Source organism: Biomphalaria glabrata, chromosome 7, assembly GCF_947242115.1.
Source record: "Biomphalaria glabrata chromosome 7, xgBioGlab47.1, whole genome shotgun sequence".
Taxonomy (NCBI): domain Eukaryota; kingdom Metazoa; phylum Mollusca; class Gastropoda; family Planorbidae; genus Biomphalaria; species Biomphalaria glabrata.
The window spans coordinates 16368762-16380711 of NC_074717.1; the positions used below are offsets into that span (position 1 = coordinate 16368762).

An 11950-nucleotide genomic window follows, 5' to 3' on the forward strand; every position below is an offset into this window, starting at 1 on the left:
GCTCATTTGTTTACTTAAAATATCAAAACCTGCATTGCATTACTACATGACAAACTCGCAGATCTGTTGGGGACTGCAACACAAAACGGATGTAATTGGTTCTAGATCGTTTTGATGAAAATTAGAAGTTTGTGTTGTTAAATTAAATATTGAACAGTAGAGACATTAAACTTAAAACATGAGATGACGTCCTCATTTTGTTTACGAAGGATTTTATTTGTGACTTAATGATGTATATTTTCTATGGTTCTAGCTGTGAAAATGCTTTTAATGGATGTAATGTTGAAATTGGTAATGGTAATACCAGACTCAATGACATTAGAAATTACTAGTCACGATGTGGATTTTGAACTAAATTGTCATATGATTTATTATACAGCTTATATCAACTCACTCTGTCTGTCTGGTAAAAAGTTTGTACATGTTATTTCTCCCACACCCATTCTTAGATTGAAAATTTGTACAATTATTCATTAAATAAAAAAAATTAACCAGTTAATTAATTACTGGTACTGGTAAGTAATTAATTATAGCTTTTATATAGCACTATGGTCCTGTCTCATTTGTGGTCCAGTTGGGGGGGGGGAAGGGGCTATCTGGAAGAAGGTTTTCAGTGCTGCCTTTAGGCACTCAGTAAACACAACTCGATTCGGGTGTCGAACCTCGAGCCCCCTTAATGGTAGCCAACCTCAAGCGTACTTAGCCTCTTGACCACACTTCCTAGGCAATATAGGGTAATTAATTATTTTGTTTGATACCAACAAGGGAAATTATCCTTCAGTATTCACAGATACAGCTATGTTTGTAGGGTTTTGTCCCCTTTGATAACTGAACATGTTAGATAACTAAACATGTTGAAACTTTAAACATACCGGTAACAAAACATGAATCAATTTAAAAAATTGGTCAATTAATTATTGGTAATTAATTATTTTGTTTGATATTGAATAAGGAAGATAACCTTATTTTTCAGATATAGTTCTTAGTGTGGAGTTCTTTTTCTTAAATACTTTTTAAAAAAAAGTATTTTCTATATTTTGTTTGTTTTGATGTTTATGTTTGAATAGTGTTTCCCAAACATTTTTCTTAACAGAACACTTCACACATTTTGAGTATTTAGCTTACTTTGCTTATTTTTTAGAGAGGTTAATTCATGTGGTGGCCTACTAGTTAATTATTCCAGTTGTTTGTGGAACACCTATTCACGCCTTGCAGAACACTAGGGTTCTGCTGAACACAGTGGGGGAAACACTGGGACTTAATATAGGATATAATGACTATTCATCACATATCAGATTTAATATTATTACCAATCTCAATCTGATATTTGACTATAGATTTTACTTCTCTAGCCCAGGAACCAACAAACAATTATATTGAGTCCAAGTCTACTTATAAGTTTTGTCAACCACAAGAAACTAATATCATGCCCCATGAGGTGTCAGTCCCTACAGAAGTAGTTTTTACTCTTGGTATGCCAGCCTCTTCAAAAAAATCTAATGGAGGTAAATCTATATGTTATGTTGGTTTCTTATATTGTGTCACATTAACCTTTCTTTTGGTAAAAAAAATCTCAACTAACATTTTTGTATCCAACTGTTGACTCTTATCACCCCAAAACATTTTGAAACTCAAATAATTAAAAATGTCTTTGTTAGAGCATCTGATAATTTTTCATTTTCATTTTTGTTATACTATCATCATGTGGAAGACAGAAACCCACAACAAATTAAGAAAGATTATGTTAGGCAGCCATCCACATACTGAGATTCCACATGAACTGGAAACACTGCTATTACCAGCCATGCACTCCTTTGTCTGAGATGAGAGGAGCCTCAATAATGTATTGTCTGTGACAAACATCTTTTTAAAAAAAAATGAATGTTACTTTTATTGAAAAAATATACACAGCTTTCAGCTTCGATGTTGATATATATAGAAACATAAATGAAATAGTTATATACCTTGAAGAATTGAAACAAACACAGCTCATTTTAAAACTTTCTGTCACTTCCCTATTTATATCCTCCCCTATTTATATCCTCTACTGTGATGTTGATTACAACAGAATCACTCAACTTATATGAAGAAATTATCCCCCATAATAACTCCATGGTTACGTTAGAAACAAGCACACGCTCCATAACTATTAAAAGTTTAATTAATATAATTAGAATAAAAAATTTTGCTATGTTACATTGCAAATCCATGAATTTTTATGCATTTTGGCCATCTCATTTCAATTGTTACTCTTACATGGTTAAATTATAAAAACTTTGATTGAACCATCATTGGACTTTTCAAATTAAAAAACAGGATTATGGGGGTGGGGGGGATTACTTCTTTGGGATAGGAAAGTGGCTAACCTTTAATTCCACACCTTTTCATCAGATGCCTTTTTTTTTTTAAATTATTTTTGTGGAGATGTTTCTGTGCTGTTTTAGGCACTCAGCTTGAGACAGATCTAAATGAAAATTCCTTGCCAACATCAGTATTTGAACTCAAGCCTGTTTGTTAGGTAGCCAATAAACATTTTTTTCAGCATTATAAATTTATTTACCTAGAAATTTTCAGCTCAAACAAAATGTTTTAAAGAATAAATAAATGAAATTTTTCAGCCTATTAATTTTTTTTTTAATTATTAATGTTGGAGATAAATGTACTTTATTGTACAACATCTGTGTGGATTCCTTTGTGAAATCAGTTTAGCCACATTTTAAGTTACTCAAGTTAGCTTTATATAAGGTATTAAGAACAATTATAGAAAATAAACAAAACATTCTTAAAATACATTAAACTTAGTTTAAAATACTTGTTAGTTGTTCTATTTGACTGTTTAGTTAACACTAATTGTGATTCAGCTTATGTCTTCTTTGTGTGTGTGTATATTTTCTTTTTTTTTTTTAAGTGGATGCTGGGGAATCAGTAGAACTAGATCAAAGGGTAGGGAACTAATACACTTCTTATGGCTACAAAAGGTAGGATAACAACTGGACTTATAGTGTGATAGTCTGGCCCAAGTTAACTTGAGGCTCTTGTGAATTGATTTATTCCAGAGATGTTTAATCACTAATGTTACTCTGTGAAATCCATTTAATTGCATACATTATAGCATAACTTGCTTAATTACCTAAGATAAAAAACAACAACATATTTACTCATTGAATAAACAACTTGGTTTATTGAATAGCAGTTCATGGAATAAATATGCTTTGTAGCATCTCATTAGAAGCTATTTTTTAGAGATACTATTATTTAAAGCGTGGAATAAGTTATTATAAGGAGGCAAGGTTCATACAAGGAATAATTGATACAAGACAAAACATGGAAATTGATAAATGAGAGTAAAGATGCCAATGTAGATAAGACCAGAAAAATGCAACACATGATTGCAAGCGGAAGAAGCCTATAGGGAAGCAGATCTGAAAGTAAAGAAGTTGTTGTTGAGATAAACGAGACTGTTTTAAAGAGAAGGCCAAGAAGTACTAGCAGCTGCATGCAGAAATGATACAAAGACTCGCCATCGAATCACCCAATTAAAGATGATCAAGGCTAAAATTTGCCAATGAAAGAATGATGGAATACAAATTGGGTAGAGCACTTTAAAGACCAACCGTCACCAGACCTGACTTACAAAGATACCTCTCCTGTTGAGACAACTTCAACAGGCTGTAGATAAGAGCAAGCTGGCTTCCTAAGAGGTAAATCATGTGCAGAGCAGATCTTCGTTCCACAAAATATAATAGAACAAAGAATCAAAAACCAACAATGGCTAATGATCTGTTTCATAGGCTTCAAAAAAGCATTTGTTAGTGTCCATGAAGAATCACTATGGAAAATAATTAGAATATATAGCATCCCTGAAAAATTCATTCATATCCTACGACACCTATACAGTCAATCTAGCTGCTGCATTAAAATAGAAAAAGGAACAACAGATTTCTTTAGCATCGAGACGGGGGTAGATCTTGTCTCTCTTTCTCCTAGCCATGACTACACAATGAAATGAGCAATGAATCAGACTACCTTTGGTTTTCCATGGCCTGAACAGGATCGAATGAAGGACTTGGACTTCGCTGATGATGTTGCAATACTTGAGTCTACAAGTAAATGCATTTAAGAAATGATGGAAAGCCTAGATAGAGAGGCACCCAAAATTGGCCACATAAACTTAGATAAAACTAAAATTGTGCTAGTGGGATACAAGGCAAAGGGTGCTCCAGTTAGACTTGGTAAGTCAGCTCTTGAAGAGATGGATAAGTTCACACACCTAGGAAACAAATGATGGTGTATTTTTTTTTAGTCTAGACTGTTCTCCATACATTATAGAGTAAAGAACAATGATACTATCAAAACAGGTGTGCTTTTGCCCACAGCTCAATCATAAGCTGAGCTTTTATGCTATTAAATGGGTTCCACTCTCTTATTTTGTATAACACACATACTGTGATGTCACAAATCATTAACAGGACATCATCTTTTTTTCTATTAATTATGAACTGGGCACTTGCACTAATGAAATGCAACTAACATTAAGCTTAATGAAATCAAAACAATTTTAAAAATAAAATAAATGTTTATTTTAGGGAAATTCGATCCATATCATAAATTGTTAGTTTCACCTTGACCATAATCTGTAAGACCATTGGGGCACCATCTGTCAATAGTCTTATTCCATTCCTCTCTGTCAATTGCCTTGACTTGAATCTCTTTCAATAACAGGCCTGTCCATTCTTTGATGTCTTTCCATTGCTTTCTTTCTGCCTGTACTGTTCTCTTTAGGAAGGTCTTTGCAATCCCTGAGGACCTCATGGCCATACAGTTTTAAGTTTGCATTTTTTTTTATAGTGGTCAGCAGTCATCATGGGACCCATTAGCCATTGTGATACTGTTTTGAATTTTCTCATTTTGGGGTCCAGTCTTTGAAGTTGATACCTAGGATCCTTCTATAGCATTGCAGTTCCATGGCTTGGATCCTACTCTCTAATTCTGCAGTTAGTATCCTAGTTTATTAAAGTGTAAAAACACTTTTAAAAAGCTAATAGGCTTTTATTTGAAAAAAATGGAATAACTGTATGAATACATTCATGGGTGTTTCTGGACTAATTACCAGGACACTAAAATGCAAAGATAAGGCATTTATATGGGTCATAGATAGAATGGGGAAAAAAATGTCAAAGTGTGTCTAGGGTTACAATTTGTCTGGCAAAATGACATATTCTCCTTTTTACATATTATTTATTTATCAATCAAATCAAAACCAAGTTTTAAGATAACCAATCTACTCTTTGATGTCGAAAACCAATCATTTTGAATCCAGCAAATGTTGACCTTATTTGTTTAAAAAATATTAGTGCTAAGAAAATAAAAGAATATTTCCTAGTTAATAGATATTTTTGCTAATTTTTTTCCTCTTTTCTGGTACCCATAAGAGAAAGCATGCTTTTACATGATGAGTCAAACATTTAGTTCATGTTCACAATTTTTAGTGATCCTCCATCTTGTTATTTTGATCCATGATATTTAAATGGGTCTACTTCTGTTTGGCCATTTGAATCTATGCAACAACATCTCATATTATCTCCACCACTAACTAGTACTTAGCTTTTTTTTCAGCACTAATTTTCATGCCAACTGCTCTAACTAGCATAATAGTAAAGTAAAGTAAAATATTTATCTGGTAATTATTTTCTCCAATGACATCTATACCATCTGCAAACCTGCGATTGGAAAACGGCTTCCCATTTATGGTCAAAGGAGGGGCAAAGCCTTTTAGAGTGTGTGCACATGCGTGTGTGTGTGTGTGTTTTTTTTTTTTTTTTTTTTTAAAGTTTTGCTTTTTCTCTTTTATGCCTTTTTTTTCCTTTCATACAAAAAACTTACTCAAAGTACCCAAAACATTTGAACATTGAAAAAAAACAAAATCAGATTAATTATTTATATTTTAAAAAGATGGTAGATGGAATTATTTGTTTAAGACAAAATCTTATTATTACAGCCATTCCTTATAAAAGGATATATACTTATTACAAATATTCATGCAATGATATTATTATTCATGTTAATTAGAGATTGTTAGAGCATCTGCATTAAATTTAAGGATTCTCTAAGCTGATCCAGGCAAGCTAGTTTTATTTGTCCAATTGGCTTGAGAAAGGTGGGGGGGGGGGAGTTATTTTTTTATTTTGTCTAAGCATATTAAAAAAGAAATGTTTTACTGTTATATTTGTAAATTTTGAGTTGTTCTTTTTATTATATATTATTTCTGTTGTACTTTATAATTTTTTGTTCCAAATGTAATTTTAACAAAATTGTTATTTTTGTTAGGTGGAACATTTATTTTTGATAAAAAAAAATCACCTCTTTTTTTTGGATTTTATGTTTTTGTGTTGTAAAAGTTCCCCCTTCAGACCTTGTGGTCTTTAGCAGGGGTGGGCAAATTACGGCCCGCAGGCCACATGCGGCCCGCCGAATTGTTTTAAGCGGCCTGCCGACACCTACAGAAATCAGTTGTGCCCACAGTATATACATATAAAAATGCAAATATAAAAATAATATCTATATAAATTATTAAAACTGCCTCATTCTAAAAAGTTTTAAGTAAAGAAAGATTATGCTTATAGGCTATACACTCAATTCAAGACACAATCTCTGAGTGTTGGGTAGGCTTGGAACAAGATAGCAAGTGTAACAACTGATGGAGCTCGATCTTTGACTGAGAAAAAAATATTTTTTTAAAATAAAAAAATATCCCAACCATAAACTCTAAACAGGAAAGTTTGCACAAAGCAGCATGAAATTGCAGCATAGCGCATGAAAGATGTATAGTAAACCTATTAGAATTAGGACTGTTAATCTCGGGTAGTTCCGATGTATCCGCTAGCTTAGCATGGGCAAGGCAAATGAAAAGAATATAAAATCTCATGAAAGAAAATGTTATGTTCCTTGAAGAACATTGACTGTGACTTTGTTATCAATATTTCTAATGAAGAGTGGAAGACAGATTTCATGTTTTTTTCCATAATTGCTTTTGCAATTGGTTGTTTACATATGCAATGTTAAATCTTTTCAAACAAGGCTTTCCCATTTCTACAGACAAGCAAAAAAAAAAGTTTTTGTCATTTTCCTTTGCTGAAAGGTGAAACTATTTCTAGTGAAATGATTAAAAGTACAACACTTATTAAGAGTCCTTATTTGTGTCATTTATAAAAGCAAATTTTATGAAAAGAACCAGTTTTCAATACCATCAGCTCACCATTTATCATAGAAGCTGATTCAGCTCCAGAGAACATAACCAGTAAGCAAGCGGCCCGCCATTCCCAAACCTTTTTTTAATGCGGCCCTCGATACAAAAAGGTTGCCCACCCCTGGTCTATAGGAATCCCAAACAGAGGGTGTTATTATTGGCACTTTTGTTCTGATATTCTTCATATTTTTCTTACATTAATAAGTAAATTTAGAAACATCGTTTATTAAATTGTAATCAACTGCTTCTCAAGGGATAAATTTAATATTTGAAAAAATTTGAGATACAAAATAATTGCTTATTTAACTATAAAATTTTATAATATTAAAACTGAGTAGAACTTGATTTTAATGACTTAAACTTATTTTGATTAAAACAAAATAAACTTTAAATGAGGTCTTTTTATAATTATTTTTTACAAATTTAAGTAAAAAGTTTACATTATTGTTTTAACACTTTAGATAAACTACCTAAAACTAACATTTTATTAGTGAACATTTTCAATTATTCTCAATTATACTAATTACAATTAATATCTACAAGAAATAATGATTTTTTATTTTTTTTATAGTGAAGAAATCTCCTCCACATTTGACATCATCATCATCTAAATTAGCCCCAGTTTCAAATAATTTGAAGAAATCTAAAACCAGTTTTCAAGCTACTAGTAATGATTCTCCATACTTATCTTCCAATGACCCAGATCCAGGTATGTTTGCTGGTGTCAATTTAAATAGGACTGAGTCAGCCAACATTCCTTTGTGTAATTCTACAAGTGTTTCTGAAAACTGCCAGAGTATATCTGAATCTGGAGACTTTCGGGATGGAGATGATGACGGTAGATCCATCAAAGAAGAAACACTTGCAGAGAGTTCACTTCCATGGCGTCGTTCAACATCACTGCCTCCTGTGTCCTCTTCTGTATCTCTGAGCCTCCCAGATGATGAAAATCCACTTATGTCAGAAGCTCCCTCATGGGCAGACAATCTTGCTTACAGTCATCTTACAGAAACAGGTTCACCATACAATTCTCCTAATAACACTATTACAGCAGTGCCAAAAGAGTCTCACCCACGACCCATCTTTGATCTCTTTCCACCAGCTTCTCCCCCTCATAGTGAAGCAGCTTTACTTTCTATACCTCCTCCTTGGAGCTGCACAGAGACTACTGCAGATTTGATGATAGAAGAGCCTCTACCAAGCCAGTCTCTCAAGGCCCGTGACTCTGGAGACAAAGCAAGTTGCCTTTTAGTATCTGCCCATGATCTAGTACCTCCTTCTTACCATTCCTGTCTTGAGCTAAACAACAGAGGACTTGAACCCCCAATGACTCGCAGGCATAGTGAAGCAAGTTCTCCTGTGCATTTTCAGTTAATGGAAAAACCAGACTCAGCTTCAGTAGCAGCTATTGAGTCTCAACTGATAGGCATTGAAGAAGACTACCATCATGCTATGACAGACAGAGTGTCCATGTGGTTGGCTAGCCACAATGCTGATCCTTTTGATCAGGAAGAAATACCAGTAGACACATCCACAGAAGAAAAAGAAAAAATTTTAGAATCTCTTAGGAGAAAAAAAGAGAACTGGACATTAGGAGATGATGATGAGGGAACTGATGCTGATGTAGAATCAGATGATGATATACAAGATACAAGGTTGTGATCACACATGCATTCTACCTGAATTTGTAAATACATATTTATTTTATTTTTTTAAATATTTAACACCAAGATTTTATTGTTTATTATAAGAATAATTTTTTTTTTTTAAATTAAAGTATACACTGCCTTTGAAGCATATTTGGTGGCAAAAAAAAATAATTAATGGCTTTCTCATGTCACAAACAGGAAATTTCACCCCTCCTCTTTTTAAATCAGTTTGCAAGCCATAAAACCTAAATGTTTTAATCCTTATGACAAACAGAAAAAACAACTTGAATGAATTAGTAGTATCTTTGGTACATTTTAGGTTAAAAGTTTAATGAAAATGTGTTTGCAGACATTAAAATATAGAAATTATAATAATAAAAAAAATGTGTTTGCTACTATATATTTGTGTAGAAATAAATGGTATTAAACAATGTGTTTTAGTCTTGACAAATAAGTGAAAGTACTACTTTTATTTCAAATTATATTTTCAATATAATTTCAATCATTTGCATTTTAAATGTCGACTATTAAAAAAAAACAGGATTGCCTTCAATTTTGTGTAATTCACTCTTTAGTTATTGAATCAGGTTTATTGTTTATTGCATGCCACAGAAAAAGACAAAGAAAAAATAAGGTTTGCTGAAGGACACATCTTCCTGTCCACTTAATTTTGAATTTGATATTTCATTCTTACAGACATGCTCTAGAAGTAAGCAATAATAACAGATTATCTTGTATTATATGCTTTAATACTATTGAATAACTCTTAGATTACAACATTATAAAATAACACTTTTCCATTCATGATTGGACCCCACAGCAATTGTACATAGAAATTGAGATTATGCTCATTTTTTTATTTTGAAGGAGACTAAAATCTCATTGTCTTCTTAAATAGACTCCTTGAATTGACATAAGAAGTCTGCTACTTAAATTGCATCTAGTAAAATACCAACTTTTTTTGCTTCTTACTATATTTAAAAAAAAAGGAATTTTTTTTTTTTTTTGCAATAAAATCATACAAAAAATAACTAGGTGCATTTTACTTTTGAAAAGAATAGTATTGGTAGTTGATTATTTGTTTAAAAAATCTGCAGTAAAAATATTATAATTATAAATAATTTTTATTTAAAATGTGTCCTCGTTACATAATTTTCAAACATGCTCTATGATGGTATGATAGTATGTGAATTGATCATGCTACGAAATATTTTTTATATAGTTATTTTAAATTTATGCAATTATGTTAGCCATGCAATGCTATTCATTCATTGTTTTTTTTCTAAATATTTTTACATAATGAATTTCCACTGAGGTACAAAATATTTTGCTAGTGGTAAAAAGTTTTGTTATTGCCTCTTCAGAGGGATAGGTTGGTCATGTGGACTACTTATTGATAATTTAATATGATATGAATTTAAAGATCTGATATGAAATTTTGTTTTACATCGAGTATAGAGGCAGCTAATGTTTTGATTTATAACACTTTTTATCTATAAAAACATCACTAGTTTTAAAGGCTTTGAAGGGTACTTATTAAATGATTGTATTTTTTTTTATATTGCCTAAATGTTTTGTGTACCATGTCAAAAATCAAAATTTTTGGATATAGTATTTAAAGTATGAGCACTAAAATAATTTTTTGAACTCTACATTAGTCAAAGCAAAATTATTTGATTAAAAATGTAATATTTTCATGCTTTTATATTGTTCTTGCATTTATTTTTATTAATGCTGGATAAATACATTGTAAGCACTGTGTAAAGTAAACATAATTTGATTAATGTGCTGCATTTACATTTTCTGATTTGCATTTATTTTGCTAACATTATTTAGTGAAAATTTTTTAGGTACCCTGTAATTCATGAAATGTTTATTCCTATAAGATTGAAAACAAACCAACATATTATATAGCCTAAGTGACCAAAAAGGGTGCTGTCATTTTTTTTACAGAATTTTATTTTTATTTGTTACCAATGTTACATTTCAAAATATAAGTTTCTAGTCTATTAACTTTTGTGCTTATAAAAATTAGCAAGTAACTAGTAGGGGCTTGTATGTTTTTTTTCTCCTTCAATTTAAGTTAAATTAAACAATTTCTATTTCCTTTATACTAAGGTTGGTTAATGACATTTTATCATTGCTAAATTTACTTTTAGAAATAAAGGACATTTGATATTTTTTTCTTGAAGTGAAGTCTTGATTTTATAGGCCTACACATTTTTCCTTAACCTTGGTTTCCTTTAAGTTCATTGTTCATGATATATTACTTAAAAAATATAACAAAACAAAGTTACAAACTAAAAATCTGCCCCCGGAAATGGCCTTCTCAGGTACCAGTAGATAAAAAGCAGGTTTCAATATTTTCAGAAAGAATATTAGACACTATAAACTACAAGCTGTCAACTACAACAACAACTACAACAACCGTCGATACAAAAAGATGAGACGTTAGTTCGACTAACGACATATACCACAGGATAGGGAGATTTATTTGGTGCCACAAAGACCGCATCACGAATGAAGAGATTAGATTTAGATTATTGTCAAAAAATTTAAACTCGAACTCTATGGCCACATCACAAGGTCCTCAGGGCTTGAAAAAACTTTCCTTAGGGGTGAAGAGGAAGACAGTGAATAAAATTTATCAAAGGCAAAGAACAGAAATGGAGAAAGACGGAAGCCAGATCTCTGTTGTGGTCCATGGGATAGGTGAAGCTAAATGTGAACCTGGGCTAACTGATGTTATTGAATGATTATCTAAGAAATATAATTGTTTTGTAAAGAGAGAATCTCTAAATCAAAGCTTCAACAAATAAAACTTCCCCCTCCAAATTTTTTTCCCGTTATGGTGTTGCATGCATCTTGAAGTTCACGTGTATAGTATAAAACACTACTTATAAATTTAAAAAAAATAAAATTATACTAGCCGAGTAGCTATTTAGTGACGGTTGAACACTTCCTGAAAGACAGTTGTCCTAATGGGGTGGGTTTGGGCAAACGAGCAGGGTTATAGAGTCGGCATGCGTGCTGTCCCGCATTGTTTGGCGACGTA

General features: G+C 31.9%; 1 protein-coding gene across 3 annotated transcripts in view; it reads left to right on the forward strand.

Annotated features, from left to right (window-relative positions):
• The window catches only part of LOC106070408 (sodium/hydrogen exchanger 2-like), a 199614-nt gene extending 188536 nt beyond the window's left edge, over window positions 1-11078 (forward strand). For all 3 annotated transcript variants that reach the window (XM_056036080.1, XM_056036081.1, XM_056036082.1), the window contains exons 12-13: window positions 1353-1505; window positions 7818-11078. In XM_056036080.1, coding sequence (XP_055892055.1) covers window positions 1353-1505; window positions 7818-8908 — 1244 coding nt within the window. In that variant the 3' untranslated portion in view covers window positions 8909-11078. The remainder of the gene's footprint in view (window positions 1-1352; window positions 1506-7817) is intronic.
• The last annotated feature ends 872 nt before the right edge of the window (window positions 11079-11950 follow it).